A 16,928-nucleotide genomic window follows, 5' to 3' on the forward strand; every position below is an offset into this window, starting at 1 on the left:
TATCATGGTTAGAGACTTAGAGTGGTGAAGCACATTGCATCCATTACAGTTATAAACGATAGTTTAAACTTGGATGATATATGAGAGTGTTTTACAACAGAAAAGATTAGTACTTATTTTTTGTCTTTGTCCAATTAAAATGAATACCATTTGCTTAAAATGTCAAATAACAATAGATAATAGTATGCTTAATCAAATTAAGGTGTGTTTAAAACTTCGAATAAATCTTTGAATGAATATATATACTTTTAGTTCAAATGCAAGGAAGAAAGTCATGTGTCGTGGTATGTTTTGAGCGATTGAGAAAAGAGATGAAATAGATTAAATTTGGATAGAAGAAGGATGAATGGTAGGGAGGAAGGGAAAGAAAGTTAATTGCCGCGTATGTTTTGATTTGCTATATCAGTTTTGATTTTGATTTAGGGAAAAAATAAAAAAAATTCAAAATTCGTATATTTATATTCAAAAATTAAAATTTAGGGGGAAAAATTAAAAAATGGTGAAAGTTCGTATATTTATAGACAAATAACCCCTTTAAGTTTTTGTATAGGTTTGTGCTTTTTTTATTTAAATTGGAAAAAAATCACATTTTAGATATTTGAAAAGGGAAAAATCATCATCGACCGATTTGCCCCTGAGGCCATTAGGTTCTTGTAAATCTTTTACATGATTGGTTGAGACATCATCTGTTTTGTGATTTATCTATATTCAAGTACCTAAAATGTACTAGTAATATTTATAATTCACTCTTATTTAAATATAAAGGAGTAAGTTATTTGAATATCTATTTGCCCAAATTTTGACACAACCGCCCGAAATAAAATTTGAATATCGCAGCGGCCCCACCGCCTACAACACACAGTAGCCGTTAAAGTAGAGTTTCTCTAAATTCAAACAATTCTCCATCTGAAACAAAAAAGAAAATCAATTCTCCTAAACAAACCCCTCTTCCTCTTCCTCTCCTCTCCCCTGCATCCAACCACTCGGTATGAATTCCCGTCCGATTCAACTCCAAAATTGTTTGATTTTTCGTGTCTCTGATCTCTTCTCGTTTTTTCCTAGGCGCTCATTTGAAAAGGTGAAGAAAAATGGGCTCGTTGACGCCGGATTTTCGGAAGTCTGTATCAACCATGGCTCCTTCTCCGGCACCCTTTCTAACGCCACGGCCCGAAAGGAGGCGCCCGGATTCAAGAGGTTCCGACTGGAATTACAATCGTTCAGATAAGGATAAAGAGATGAACGTCCAGGTTTTGCTTCGATGCAGGTATATTCTTCCCCTTAGATGTTTTGTTCGAATCTATGCTTCATGCTGATGTTTTCTGGTTTACAAGTCTTTGATCGGTGCCATGAGCTTTTTTACTTTAGAATTTCCGATGATCTCTGCCTTTTCTCTTTCTAGCTGAAGCAGTGTTTAGACATGCTTTTTTCTTTTTATATAACAAGAGGAATAATTTTCATGATTACGGAACTGATAATTTAGTAACCAGGCCTAATTTGCTGCAGAAACTATTGATAAGTTTGTATGATTTGAAATTCACCTCAGGCCCCTAACTGATGATGAACAAAGGTTGAACATGCCTTATGCAATTACATGTAATGATAGCAAAAGAGAGGTTACTGTTTCGCAGACAGTAGGTTCTAAGCACGTGGATCGAATCTTCACCTTTGATAAGGTATGGTTTCCCTTTCGAACAAGTTTGTGATTGTTTGCCTGATATTGCAAGTTCTTGCCTCGTAACTATACATATCGATTTCTATTGTTTGAAAGGTTTTTGGGCCAAAATCACAACAAAGGTCTATATATGATCAAGCTATTTCTCCAATTGTGGCTGAAGTACTAGAGGGCTTCAACTGCACAGTCTTTGCATATGGGCAGACCGGAACAGGAAAAACGTATACAATGGAAGGGGGCATGAGAAATAAGGTATGGATTTAGATTTCATGACACTATCCAATTTATCTGGCACATCTGATATAATGAGTTCCTTTGTGGTAGGGTGGTGACTTGCCAATTGAGGCTGGTATTATTCCTAGAGCAGTTCGTCAAATATTTGACACCCTTGAAGCACAAAATGCTGATTACAGTATGAAAGTGACCTTTTCGGAACTCTACAATGAGGAAATAACCGACCTGCTAGCCCCAGAGGATCAACTAAAATCCACAGAAGAGAGATCAAAGAGGCCTATTTCTTTGATGGAGGATGGAAAGGGATTGGTGGTTGTAAGGGGCCTTGAAGAGGAAACGGTGTACAGCGCTAATGAGATCTACAGCCTATTGGAACGAGGTGCTGCAAGAAGACGTACAGCAGACACCTTATTGAATAAGAGGAGCAGGTTTACTTTGCTTTAGTTTGGAACAAGTGTTTTTCTTAAGCAATCATGAAAATAAACCCAGTTACCTTTCTTTTGCAGTCGATCACATTCTATCTTTACTATAACTATTCACATAAAAGAAGGAACAGTTGGAGAGGAGGAGCTCATCAAATGCGGGAAGCTAAATCTTGTTGATTTAGCCGGATCAGAGAACATCTACCGCTCGGGTGTTCGAGAGGTAGAAAAAATCCCATATGCAACTCTTAAAATTTTGATTATGATTGCAAAATTTGGTTAGGGATCTTTTGCCAGAAGCATATAATCACATGGAAATAACATCACAATGGTGGTATTCAATCGAACTTACCACTTGAGAGATTTCTCCTAGCTATATTTGTAACTTCATTGTTCACAACGAATGCTAAATTTCTTGTGTGATATATAACTTTTTGTTCAATTATTTATGTGAGTACAATATTCTCACAGGCTCGTGCAAGAGAAGCGGGAGAGATAAATAAGAGCCTACTAACTTTAGGCCGTGTCATTAATGCATTGGTGGAGCATTCTGCTCATGTACCGTACAGGTGAGAGCAAGTGTTGATTTTTTGGTTGCTCTAGAAACAAATACTTATGTATTAAATTAACGGCATCTTCATTTGTCATGCAGGGATAGCAAGCTTACTAGGCTCCTAAGGGATTCATTAGGTGGGAAAACAAAGACTTGCATTATTGCCACGATCTCTCCGTCTGCTCAATGTTTGGAAGAGACATTAAGCACGCTAGACTATGCATATCGTGCTAAAAGCATAAAAAACAAACCAGAGGTTATTGAAGCTTTTACTATATCAGTTTTTCATTGAAACTTCAGTTGCTGCATAAACTAAATTACGTTCTGTTTTGAAGGCAAACCAAAAAGTAACCAAAACTGTGCTGCTTAAGGATTTATATGTGGAAATTGAGAGAATGAAGCAAGGTTTTCTTTTTCTTCCTTGCCCATATAATGGTTTAGATTAGTTATACGTGTTTAATTAACATTTAGTCATTTACTCTACTTCGAATGTGTTCAGATATTCGAGCAGCAAGAGAAAAGAATGGTGTATACATTCCACATGAAAGGTTTCTCCAGGATGAAGCAGAAAAGAAGGTCAGTTGCTAACAGTAAACAGTGTAGCTTAGTTCTGGAACTACAAAATTCTTTTATGCTAGAGTTTCCAGTCTCATTTCGCTTCTATGTGCTCTAAGTGAGAGCGTCTGAACATGATGTAATTTATAGATATCTAATTTGTTTAGTCTGTTGGTTAATGGATGAAACTTGCAGGCTAAAAATGAGAGAATAGAACAGTTGGAGAGTGATCTTAATGAGAGTGAGAAGGTATATTTTTACTCGTTTCTCATTACTCTTTCCTCTATTAATTTAGGCTGACTTGTCTAGTTATGCAGAAAGTTGATAAATTCCGTGAGCTTTATCTCACTGAACAAGATGAGAAACTGAACATCAAAAGTGAACTTAAAGACTGCAAGGTAATAGAGAAGATAGAACATTGGAAAATATTATACTTTGTGAAAATTTCTAGTCATTCAAATTATCGTTCAATTTTCCAGAGGAATCTTGAGACGACCCATAAACTCTTAGAAGATCTAAAAGAGAAATATAAGATGGCACTTTCCACACTGAAGGAAAAGGAGGCTCTCATCTCCAAACTTCAAAGTTCTGGTACAAGCAATTTTTTTAGCATCTAGTCATGTACATTACCCACTTATCATTTATTGAAGTAAACGTTAACATCTCATTGTGCAGAGAACAGTCTGATTAATTGTGCAAAGCAGTTACGAGTCAACTTACAAGATGCATCTCAAGATATTTCGGCTCTCTTTGGAAAGATAGGTAATAAAGTTTCCCTTTTGAAATATTATGATATATTCTCGCTTTATATTTCTCATTAAAATGTACTAGCACTTTAAAGGTAGCTGCCAACTAAGTTTGCACCAAAATTTCATGCAGATCGTAAAGATAAATTAGAAAAAGAAAATCAAAGCATTCTCCTTGCATTCGAAGTACAGCTTGGCAAAAGTTTGAAAGACCTACACGAGATCATCAAGAGCTCAGTATCCCAGCAAGAACGGCAGCTGAGATGTGTTGAAGAGTACATCACCACATTTCTTGCTAATAAATATAAGGTATAGTTTTTTGGAAATTAAAATGTAGCAGTAGTTTAAGTTTTTCGAGAAGCTGAAACATTTGGTTGGCAAATTGTTCATACTAGTCAAATGAGGCCATGGAAGCAAAAGTAAAGAAATTGTTAGAGATTTATACTACAGGAAGTCTGGACATGAAGAAGGTTACATATGCACTGAAGACAAAAGCATCTTCTGATCTGGACGAAATAACATCTGTGATGTCAGCCCAAACTATTGCAGTTGAGAATGTACGGAAAATCTAATTGTTACTTGAAATTGTTCATTGTTGATAGTTTGTAGAGATATTGTGTATCACTTATAAATATGTTTCCTTAATTGTCTATGCAGTTCTTCCAAACTGCAGCCTTGGAGTCAAAGGAAGTCATTTCTGACATTCAGAACTCCTTAACTGAACAGAAAAGGATGTTGGCTTTCTCTGCCCAACAGCATACGGAGGTTAGCATCAGACACTCATAGTATTTCGCTGTTCCTTCTGTGGACATCTCCAAACTTATGTCTTAATACCCTCAGGGACTTAATAAGAGTCTGATCTCGGCACAAGTGATATCAAGTGCTGCCATAAATTTTTCGAATGATCTCCACCAGCGAGCTTCTGAACTTATGACACTTCTTGAACAAAGTCATGCTGAAAAATCCCTCAGACTGCAAAACTTTGAACAGATGTTTAAGGTCAGGCTTTAGAATTTTGATGCAGCAATTATTTTAATATGAAGTCCATCACACATTACCATTGTGTTTCTCTTGCAATAGGAGGAAGCTTCTAGAGAAGAAAAATTAGCTATGGACCAGATAGCAGCCATATTATCAACTCTGACATCCAAAAGAACTGAAATGGTTAGTACTTTATTTTCATAAATTCAATATCATGCTTGTGTTATCTGATGGTAAGTGCTAATGTTTGAAATATGCAAAACCTCAGGTATACAAGGCCTCAAAGTGCTTTGAAGAATCTAACACTGAAGAAAGCAAGAAACTGCTGCAAGAGCTATCTAACATGCAGAATCTTTTGAGTTCGGAAGTAAGGGATTTGTGTGAATACGCAGAGAAGGTCAAGGATCACTACATGGAAGAAACATTCCTATCAGCTGAGTGCGTTGTTGCTATGGAAAATAGCTTGGTGGAATGGTAAAATTCTTTCTTTAAAGTCTGGCAAACAGCAGTAATTTGAGTAATTGGGGGAAATGGAAAGCATTCTAACATTTTACATGTGCACAGTGCTGAAAATGTGGAGAGGTCTAGTCAACAGTGGCAAAATGCACAACTGGGCACGACTCATCTTGCCAAAAACAATCTTCATGGCATAACATCTGTTATGCAGTAAGTTTACTGAATATATAGTATCCGCTGTGAAATAAGTTTCTGAAGGACATGTTCTCCTGATCCGTCATCTCCTGTCTATTGCAGGACAAAAATCATCGAAACTCATCGCATGCATGACTACCTTGCTTCTGCGTCTTCATGCATGGATGCAGAAGTTGATTCGCACATCAATGATTTAATGATGGCTACAAATGGTAATCTAATTGTTTCTTAATTTTTCCATAGGAGTTTTCAAGTTTAGGCGGCCTAACTAGACAACTCGTATGTGCTTTCAGAATCTTTGGCGTTGGACAAAGGACATTCTAAGGAAATAAACACTATAACACTGGCCAGTTTGGATCAGCTCAATTCAATGAGATTGAATCATGGTGAATGCATATCACATATTTCCAGCAAATCAGAGCAGTGCATTCATAAAGAGTACTTGGTAAGCATTCATATCTTATAGTAAGAGATAATATGTGCTTATGGAAGTCTAAAAAGTAAATAAATGCCTCTAGATTCACTTATCTTAAAATAGTAGATAGCAACAAAAAAAATGTTAAAAAATTATGGCATTTGCATGAAAGAACCAGTAACTAGTTCGGTTTTTATTAGATAGTGATGGTTAAAGGGATATACTCTAATTTCAAATGCTACAAAAACTAGACGTCAATTAGGGAGTTGATCCATATATTCTTCTCAGGTCGAGCAAAAGACCAATGTGACTCCTAAGAGGCGTGCGACCGCAGTTCCTAGCTTAGAATCAATAGAGGCGATGAGAACTCCTGTTCGTGATCTTGATTCCAAAAGTAGGTTGAAATTGGATAGCACTGATAACAAGATTATGCAGGATCCACACAGAAATCCATTTCAGGATGTTAATGGAGTAATATAGCAAGTGAATTAAAGAAGTAATACTGGTGTATGTAGTTTGAAACACTCATCTACTGATGAGTGGCAGTAGTCTCTCCATATTGCTAATATCTGATGTTAGAATTGCATTCTTCTTTTAGCAGTATGGTTTTGGAGAGAGAATATGGAATTTAAAAATTGTGCTACTACAACGTAATATACAAGTTATTTTTTATTCTATTAGCACCCTGGCAGTTATATGTTTTTTAACTAGTTCATTATTGTGAATAAATGGATGGACAGTGATAATTGTTAATATGGATATTCACACCTAATACCATCAAATTTTCAAAAAATTTGTTTTTTATCACCCAACTTTGAACTTGGCATATAATATCACCAACTTTATTGGTGGTTGAAATTTCACACTGATTGAAAAATTCTGGCCAAATTGAACGAGGTGGATGCTGAGTTGGCAAACTGGAAACTAGTTGGCAATTTTAAATGCCATGTATTAATTCTACACAAAAAAAACGTTTTTACCCCCCCCCCCCCCCCCCCCCCCCTCTTCTTAAATGACAACAAAACAAAAGACTCGAAATGATAGCAACTTTCAAAATAGGACTTCAAACCAATACTGGCTCAGATAAATCTGAATTTTTTTACCAACGCCTAAGACGATGATTTAGCTGCAGGTAAAATTATAGAGTAAACAAAAATGTCTAGGTCGGTTAAAATGGTCTCGCAAGTTTCTGTCGAACATAGTTCTTATTGACAGAGTTTGACTTCACATCAAAAACACACGGAGAGCATAGGGAAATTTTAGCACTCCCTCCATTCCACTCAAGATGACCACATTCTTGAGTGGCATGGGATTTTAGGAAGTGTTGTTAGGTGGAATAAAGTAGAGAGGAAAAAGGTGGTTGAATATTTTAATGAGAAGAGAGGAAAGAGGGGGATATTTCCAAAATTGAAAAGTGGTCATCTTGATTGGGACAAACAAAAAAGGAAAGGTGATCATATTAAATGGGCCGGAGGGAGTATATCAAAAGTTCGGTATGGTAATGGTATGCTAATTTCTCATACTGGTATTTTCCATACAATACGGTATTGAATTTTCAAACCATATACCCCTTAGTAAAATCGTGAGTATGACTCATATATCATTTTGTGTTGTTTCATACCATACGAGGCTTAAATTGTGAGATTATTGATATAAAGCGGGACAAATAACTTGTTTACAACCCACCCAAGCTGAACTCAATGAAAGATTATAATTTATAGCCCTAAATGTTTATATTTTTATAGCTAGTGAGAAAACATTATGATGGGGAAATAACTTGTTAAAAGATATGCATACAACACAACAAAATTCCTTTTGTTACACTAATCTTTCATCGGTATCAACAGTAGTAGTAAACACCTCCAACTTTGATTTCGATGCATCGCATAGCTTTACCGGAATTTCTTCTTTGTAGTCTTTTTGTTTGCCCCATACTACAAAGTAAAGGCCCATCACGATTACACCCGCACCAACAACCCTGCATTTATCATAACTAAATTATTAGTCATTCTAACAAATTCTTATCTTTTAAGAATATATATATATATATACCTTCCCAAATACATTTTCTCAGAGAAAATGAAAGAGCTCAAGACAGCAACGATGATCATGCCTAGAGGACTAAACGCAGTGACAAAAACAGGCCCCCTTTCTTTCATAACAACTCCTTGCACGTAATAAGCAATGCCCGAACAGAATATACCCTGCAACCCGTACATACATATATATAGTTAATTAATTTCACGTATTACCTTAAAGTTTAAAATTATGAAAATAGGTTACACTGTAGACGGCCGCAAGAAAGCTCGTGTCCCATTTGATGGCCCAGGCTGCAGCATTTCCCTTTTCCGCCACTAATGCGACCGCTGCTCCCTCTGCAGTTCCTAACAAGCATATCCATGCAGTGAGGGACAGTTCCGCAGGGTACGTACGCAGCGTCACAGCCTACAAATCCATAAGAATAGATGGAGAAAATTAATACTACACTTAGTTGTTTGAATTATCCAAATTAATCTATGATTAATCAATCAATTACCTGCAAAATCATGAAAGCAGCCCAACTAAAGCATCCAATGGTGATCAAGAGGGCACCCTTGATTGTGTGTTGAATAGAAATTTGAGGTTGTTGACGATGAAGATCATGCGTGGGTCCTGATCTGGTCCACGGAAGGTCAAGATTAGGGCCGCTTACCAATGTCATGATCATGGCTCCTGCAATTGTAGCCAATGTGCCTAATATTTTTGCTTGGCTTCGGACGCTCATCAACTCTACCTTCTCAAGCCTCATTTAATTCATGCAAATAAATTACCAGTAATTAATTAATTAATTAGGAAAGTAAGAAGGTAGGCTTCATTAATTAAGTGGCTTACCTGAAGCACCATGCCATCACAAATGTAATTGCCGGAAGAACGTTAGCCATCGCAGCTGCAAAAGTCGCTGTCGTGTACTTCATCCCCAAGAAGTAAAGATTTTGATCTATAACTGGCCTTTAATATGTGCAGTACATAAGTTTTGTATCAAATTATATATTCAGGTCAAACACCATAAATTATTCAACAAAAATTGAAACTGAGATATATTTACTCAGCCATAAATTATTCAAGATTATCCTTTGTGTGTTTGGGAGTCACATACCATATGTCCATATTAAGAAAATAAATTGACATGATACATGTAAATCTAATTTATCTCTTTTTGTCACATATGTCACGTCAAAATGGTAAAGTTTATGGTTTTGTGTGTGTAAGAGAGATAGAGAGCTTACTCCAAAAGACTCATTAGCATAATCTTGAGGAACGTAGATATGGTCATTTTTGGTCTTACTTTCCTGTGTAATAGTAAATGTCATACAAATTAGATTGAGAAATATAATAAAAAGATCTTAAACTTAATTGCCTGCGAACTAAAACGTTATATATAATTAAATACATTTATACTTATATAAGTATTGGTTCTTGAGAACTTTTTTAAAATAAGAATTTTGAGCACGGAAAATAATATCGATTCTATAGGACATTAATATGAGTTGGTATTAAAACATTATGTATACTAAATTTAAGAAAAATTCCGTCGTGATCCATCTCCTGTAAACACACACAACACAACAAAAGATGTAACATAAAAATATATAGAATTGATTAGTTGTGTGTGATGAAGGCAAAATTAAGATATACTCCATAATGGATGTGTAAATACTTGTCTAAGATGAAGGCAAAAGGAGCGATGACTAGGGTGGCGACAGCGTGGCGATAGACGACGAAGACGTAGTTGCTCATCCCCTCGTTCAAGGCAGCCTTAGAGATGATGTCCATTCCTGCCAGCCCCGCTTGCAGAAAAACCACTGCTAAAAAGGGTTTCGCCTTCAGAAACACTAACCCCAAACCCTCTCTAGTTATCTTCATTTCCAACTCCCTCGTGACACCAAAACAAGTCGAATAATCGATGTAAATACAAAAAATATCACATGCAAATTGTCATGCAAATATGTTTTACCAAATTTCCTCTCCTATGATATTTTTTTAGCTGCCACTCCCCTCTTATATATATGTGTACATGCGTAGTACAGACAGCAACTCATGATATATGTGTGTGTGGTTCTCTTTTCTTTCCTTTAATAAAGAAAAAAAGATCGATTTTTTTAGTGTATTCGTCTGCGAGTGTATGCAAATATGTGTTAATAACAGAAATTAGATCTTCGCAAACAAGTGGCGGATAAATAGCATCAAATTAATTTATATACTATGAATATATATGATACCACTAACACTCTAACTACTTTTTATTTCTCAAATTCTGTTCTATCATTCTATGTTTCACTTGTACAGGAATGTAGTCACAATTACAAATACAATTGGGTGCCTTAAATCATTTAATTAATCCCAAATTCCTTAATTATAAATTATACCGAGTTTTAATTACCGACTAATTGTAGGATTTTTTACAACTCTAATTAATTATAGAGTTTATTAATCTCAAATTTGAATATCTATGATTTAATCATTTGTTTAGTTCAAAATATCTTAGTAGATGTCCAGTCGTGGTGGATTTGTCCACAACTAATTAGATTATCGTTTCGGCTAATTTATTAGAACCCTTTTAATATTTGCTGATAAATGCTCATTTTGGATACTTATTTAAGTAAATTGCAGTGATAAGCGTGGTTGCATCTTTTGATACACGTATGATGCAATATTATGACACAACAAGTGCCCAACTAAAAGAAAACTATCTCTGTTCGGATTAAACGTCTCAATTTGATTCTATACATTATTTTTTTATTAAAATGTTAAAAGTAAAATTAAATATTTAGTGATGGATATTCCAAATTGTAATATGAGATATTTGATGACAGAATAAATAGATTAATCGTATTTTATATAAATTGTTGTTATTTGTATATGTTTATTTTAAGATTATAGATTGTTTCAATATGTCATCACGTATTGAAATTCTAAAGCAAAGTGGATTAAATTGGTGAGTGCAACAATTAATAGTGTCACGTCATGTGTCGTATTATCTTTCTAAACGATGAGAATTCTTTTATTTGCCGTGTCGTCTGGTTTGTTTCATCGTTCATGTGTTGATAATATCTTCATGTTTAGATTGAGGGTTGTTTTTTTATCGAAAAGAAAAACTTTGAAAAATCTATAATTTTAATGCCTTTTCAATTACCTATTGTCTAACAGTAACTCACTCCAATAAAACGGATAACACGGATGTTATTTTATCCTATTTAAGCGATGGTACTATAAATAGAAAATTATACATAATTTTAAATAAACATGTCACTTGACTACTCGCAAAATTTGGATTGTTGCGTAACAAACTCTTTAAAATATGCACGAAATCATTTGAGGACTCTAACAAGATTTAAGAGCAAAAAAATATTAGATGAAGATTCCTCTCTCATCTCACACACATAAAAAAGGTATTCTACTAGACAATCCAAAAAAAGATGCTTGAATTTGTATACAATAATACATGGAGTTTTTTAAGTGATTCTGTGGATTCCATTTTTGTATTCGTTATCCATATATGTTTTGTTTTATGCCATAAAAATTGTTGGGACAAATGCATCGTAGATAGATGTATATAGTATATTAATCTCATAAAAGACATATTGTTCTTAGCCGGAGAGACATTTCTTATTCATTTAAATTTGATTTCTTTTACTTACTTTTTTCCTCATCATTATTTTATTTCCTTCGCATTTTAATTTTTTTTAATATCTTTTCATCGTTTTATTTAAAATTTGAAAAGAAAAACTTCCATACATTGATGGTGAAAGATGTAACTCTGCCCAATAGATTAGAGATTGAATTAGAGACACTTGATCGATTACGATATAAGAAAATAAATCTATCTCAATTCCATCAAATTGCTATAAAAACACCAAAATCATTGGTTTAATTTTGTGTCGATATTTACCCACAAAAGCAAAAAAACACAAACAAAACAAAAGAAAGGAAAAAACCACACCCTCTATCAAATGATCGAATTAGACGATTCAATATATTTTAGCATCAGTCTTGAAAGTTGTATTTCTTCTCAAAGAAATAAATTCATAGAAAAAAAATGGGGAATAACGTTAAGGAAGGAGAAGGAAGAAAGATATTGACATATATTGAAACACTATTTTTAGGAAAGTTGCTATCTAAGATAATATATTTGTCTATAAAAGACGGTTAAAAAGTCATATAAATACAAATTTCAATACCTTGAACTCATTCATCTACAATCATTTCTTCTCAACTAACATACACACTATTTCTACTTCTCGATAACCTCCATGATTCCACTGCAAGTAAAACATTTATCAGGGCAATAATAAAATGCAAATTCTAAATGTTGGAGTATAAATTTCAAACTATGATCTGGATCGTTAGAAAATATCAACAGATGACAAAATAATAGCAAAAAAAAAAAAAAACGTAACATATTGTCAACACAACATCAATCGTTGACACTGTATTGTATTGACATTTTCTTTTGCTACCTTTTATCATCTGTTGACATTTTCTAACTGTCCAGATCATAGTTTGAGTTTGTACAATATTTAAAGTTTGCGTTTGATTACCTCTTATGTTACGTCAAATAAGATTAATTTCATGAACAAGTAGATAATAATAAAATCTATAGTGCCCTACACATATTAGCCTTTTGATATGTATAATTGATGGGTAGACACCCACGGAATTCTAAGGCATTAGTTTCATGCTATATTAATTGTAGCTTTTGTACTTTAAAATTTGATTGTGGTATCTGCATTGGCATTGCACCAAACATTTCAAATCTTGCTTTGCAAAATATGTCCCCTGGAATCTTCTGCCCTGCCCATTACAATCAAAATTATACCAGCTGGGAATTATGCTTCCCATTGCACTTTCGCTTTGGATAATAATGCTGGAAACAAATGGCTTTTGGACTTTCGATTGGTTGTAACCGTTAAAGTTTTGTACCATGATGGTCATGTTTTTTTACGTTCCCCTATAGGCACGAGGACTGAGATTACGAGATGAGAACACGCGTAACACTCATCCCAACGCACTCTTTTTTTGTCGAAGCTCATGAGCATTTATTTGCATCACATACATTCATCATTTCGCATTCTTAGTAGCACTGTTTGCTCGATTTTTATAACTTTGTCGAGTTTGTCGAAGGTAGCTAGGGGCCTAGCAGATTTAGGTTTTTCTACACACTAAAAGAAATTCGTTTTATCTTTGGGAACAATAAGAAAATCTGTGGGCACTAGACGCGCGAGACATAATTTATTTTGTGAAAGAGGACTTTTCGACTCGGCTTACTGTTTGTTTTATTATTTTCATTGTGATTTTGGTTTCATCTGTTTTGTTCAATTCCTTTCGTTGTAATGAATAAAGTGTCTACATTTATGTGTGTAACAAATTAGGTCTCATTTGATTTTATAGGTTGAATAATTACAAGATAGTTAACCTGAGATAGGATTTTTGGGATGAAACAAAGATAGTGCCAAGATATGGTTTATATATATATATATAGGGATGTACTAATATGCTAACTAATTTTAAAGTGCTAACGTACATCCAATCACGTGCTGCCACGTGGCACGAAAAATGCAATATTATATATAGAAAAATGCAATATGAATTTCGACAGATTGCATTTTTGTTATATGAAGATTGCATTTTTTTTTGTTGAGTTTTGCATTTTTGATATTGACTGTTTAATTTTCATTTTATATCTATACAGATTGCATTTATATATGTGAAAATGCAAAACTTAACAATAAAAAATGCAATTTATGTGAAATGCAAAACTTAACAATAACAAATGCAATTTTCCTATAACTAAAATGCAATCTGCGAAAATGCATGAACAACTTCACAAATGTGTATTGCATTTTTATATATACAATATTGCATTTTTCGTGCCACATGGCAGCACGTGGTTGGATGTACGTTAGCACTCTAATTAAGAATGCGCCCTAGTGCTCCCCTATATATATATATATATATATATATATATATATATATATATATATATATGTTGTTTGGTTACTAAGATAGTCGGCGAGATTGTATAATAAAATAAACACTAATTTCTTTATTGATGATAGAATGACTTTGCATTCAATTGGTGAATAACTTTGAATTTTTCGTAAGTCTGTTTTATATATTTATAAAAATAATAAAGTAATTAAAATAATAAGGTAGACTAGTCAGGCGGTTATATATTACATGTACATATCTTTAAAAAAATAACCCAAACCGTAAAGCACATTGTTTTAGAAATTAAAGAATTATATTCTCTCCGTCTTAAAAAGTATGAACTTTTTATCTGTGAAAATTATTTTCTCTCTAATGAGGTGAGACTCATTCTCTAATAACAATATTATAATTACATTTTATTTCTATCTCTCTCTTACTTTACAAATTATGTGCGAAAACTCGCGTTGAACCAAATGTTTATCCTTTTCAGAGACGGAGAGAGTATGTTAGTATAACCTATATAAATTGGTATTATTGTTGGAAACAAATAATTTTATTTTTACTATTTCTTCCGTCCCACTTTAAGTGACACATATTTTGGAATGTCCGCTCTAAATGAGAGTACATTTAAAAGAACAGAAACATCACCCTCTCTACTTTTTATCTCTCTTACTTTGTTCTCTGCATTTAAATCACAAAATAATACTACTAATAAAATGTTTCTCTTTACATCTAACTCACAAAATAATATTACTGTATAAATCTGGTGCCAAATATAAAATGTTTCACTTAAAATAGGATGGATGGAATCTTAGTTTGTAGAGATAATGTATAAACGATAAATTAATTTCTTAATTTCAAGATATTCTAGCGTATATTTTCAAAATTTCAGAATTGTATAATCCACTTCCAACGTACATTATGTGTTAATGAGAAATAAATTAAAACATAGATTTTAAATTATTAACTAAAGAATATTTATTCATATAATCATGGTAACCAAATCGTCGCAGATGCAACCCCCATAGATGTCATTGGTGAGCTTTATAACGTGATCATGATATGCATTAGCATATATAATAAAATGGATGTGAATCACTTGCCAGACTTTCAAATTTCCATGAGAAGATGAACGTGAATCATTAAGTGTGGAATTGAAATCGAAGTTTTTAATTTCAAATCTAATATTTGGTATCATAAAAATATTTTAAGTGTGGAATAGAAATCAAAGTCTTTAATTTCAAATCTAATACTATTTGGTATAATAAAAATATTATTTGAATTTCATATAGGAAAGTAGTAGAGAATAAGAGGGTCCTCTTGTAATGTTTATAACACCATAATCCAAAGCTAAGATTAAATATATACCCTTAAATTTTGAAATGAGTGGATGAGATTAAAACTCACAAATTTCAATAAATAGTAGACAAAATACAAACAAAAGAGTAATATCGTCATTATATTATCATATGATAATTTTCGTGGATTTTTTGTTATATCAATATAGTGTATTACAAATATCAACAATATGACATGAGGATATCAACACAAGTATAGGAATATATCAACACAGTTTTATTGATATTTTACATACACTATATTGAGATTTTTTTTTGCATTTGTTGATAAAATCTGTTTGTCAACATGTATGAAAATTGAAATATAAATTACAAATTTCATCATCCGAACATCGTCGGAACATATGCAATTGAGATCTCGTTGGAATCCTTATAAAATTATCTTTAATTTGATATAATTTTTGCAAAAAAATAATTTAAATCGATAGAGTTACGTAAATTTAAAGTTTTAAGAAGATTTTGATGAGAGAGAATTGACATTAATACCCTTTAAATTTATCTATTAATTATTTAAATTTAAAATATAATATACTTGTCATTATTTTAACTATTAGATCGCATAATCTAATGACCAAGAATTGGTCTTATTTTTGGATTGAATTAGTCAGCAATTGATCATAATCCATTTTAAATAGTTAGTAATATCTTCACTGCAAATATCCATAATACACATACTGCACACACGCAAATACACAAAATACACACTACACATATTGTGCATGTTACACACACAATATACACACGTTGTACATATTACACACAGTATACACAATATACACGCAATGCACACACAATATACACAATACACATATATACATAAACTGTACATACTACACATTGCACAAGGTACACACACTATACACACTGCACACTATATACTAATGAGTAAAGGCCAAAATTGGTCCTGAACATATGACCATTTTACCTTTTTGGTCATAAACTTTATCTTTTAGATTTTTTGGTCCTGCGCATATAGAAATTTGATCATTTTAGTCCTGCACATATGGAAATTTGATCATTTTGGTCCTCCCGTCAATAGTTTCGTTAAAAACTAACGGTCAACGGGTTTAATCCTGATTTTGACCAAATTAAACTCTTAATTCTAATTTTTAAGTCACTAATTAATCTCCTAATTATTTTAACAAATATCCATTTAAAATTAAAATTAAATCTTGGGTGAATTTTTGAGAGATTTGAGATCGGTTTCGTGGATGAGAGGATCGCAATCGATCGAAGAAACCTCAAAATTCTTCATGTTTCTCTGCTGAAAGCGCTATTTTCAGCGCTGTTTGGGAGCGAATCAGCTTAAATTGTTGTGGATTCTGCTTGTTTTTGAGGCATATGTGACAGTGACGCCAATTCATTTCTTCTGA

At 33.3% G+C, this 16,928-nt stretch overlaps 2 protein-coding genes across 2 annotated transcripts; one reads left to right on the forward strand and one right to left on the reverse strand.

Annotated features, from left to right (window-relative positions):
- Nucleotides 1-847: 847 nt before the first annotated feature.
- LOC125207517 (ATP binding microtubule motor family protein) lies at nucleotides 848-6,906 on the forward strand. The gene is made up of 24 exons (XM_048106898.2): nucleotides 848-986; nucleotides 1,063-1,264; nucleotides 1,544-1,673; nucleotides 1,769-1,924; nucleotides 1,997-2,334; nucleotides 2,413-2,551; nucleotides 2,800-2,897; nucleotides 2,981-3,137; nucleotides 3,217-3,286; nucleotides 3,381-3,457; nucleotides 3,632-3,685; nucleotides 3,754-3,834; nucleotides 3,916-4,027; nucleotides 4,112-4,198; nucleotides 4,316-4,491; nucleotides 4,578-4,739; nucleotides 4,840-4,947; nucleotides 5,023-5,181; nucleotides 5,263-5,346; nucleotides 5,432-5,637; nucleotides 5,728-5,829; nucleotides 5,917-6,026; nucleotides 6,108-6,259; nucleotides 6,518-6,906. The coding sequence occupies exons 2-24, from the start codon at nucleotides 1,089-1,091 to the stop codon at nucleotides 6,707-6,709; spliced, it is 3,126 nt and encodes a 1,041-aa protein (XP_047962855.1). The 5' UTR covers nucleotides 848-986; nucleotides 1,063-1,088; the 3' UTR covers nucleotides 6,710-6,906.
- Nucleotides 6,907-7,921: 1,015 nt separating this feature from the next.
- LOC125207518 (WAT1-related protein At2g37460-like) lies at nucleotides 7,922-10,251 on the reverse strand. Its single transcript, XM_048106899.2, has 7 exons — nucleotides 9,927-10,251; nucleotides 9,496-9,558; nucleotides 9,101-9,217; nucleotides 8,766-9,012; nucleotides 8,513-8,674; nucleotides 8,282-8,433; nucleotides 7,922-8,207 (listed from the first exon to the last, which is right to left on the reverse strand). Exons 1-7 carry the CDS (start codon nucleotides 10,130-10,132, stop codon nucleotides 8,048-8,050), a joined length of 1,107 nt encoding a protein of 368 aa, XP_047962856.1. The 5' UTR covers nucleotides 10,133-10,251; the 3' UTR covers nucleotides 7,922-8,047.
- Between the last annotated feature and the right edge of the window lie 6,677 nt (nucleotides 10,252-16,928).

Source organism: Salvia hispanica, chromosome 6 (genome assembly GCF_029641045.1).
Source record: "Salvia hispanica isolate PSC_SH4W2 chromosome 6, Shi_PSC_v1, whole genome shotgun sequence".
NCBI lineage: Eukaryota > Viridiplantae > Streptophyta > Magnoliopsida > Lamiales > Lamiaceae > Salvia > Salvia hispanica.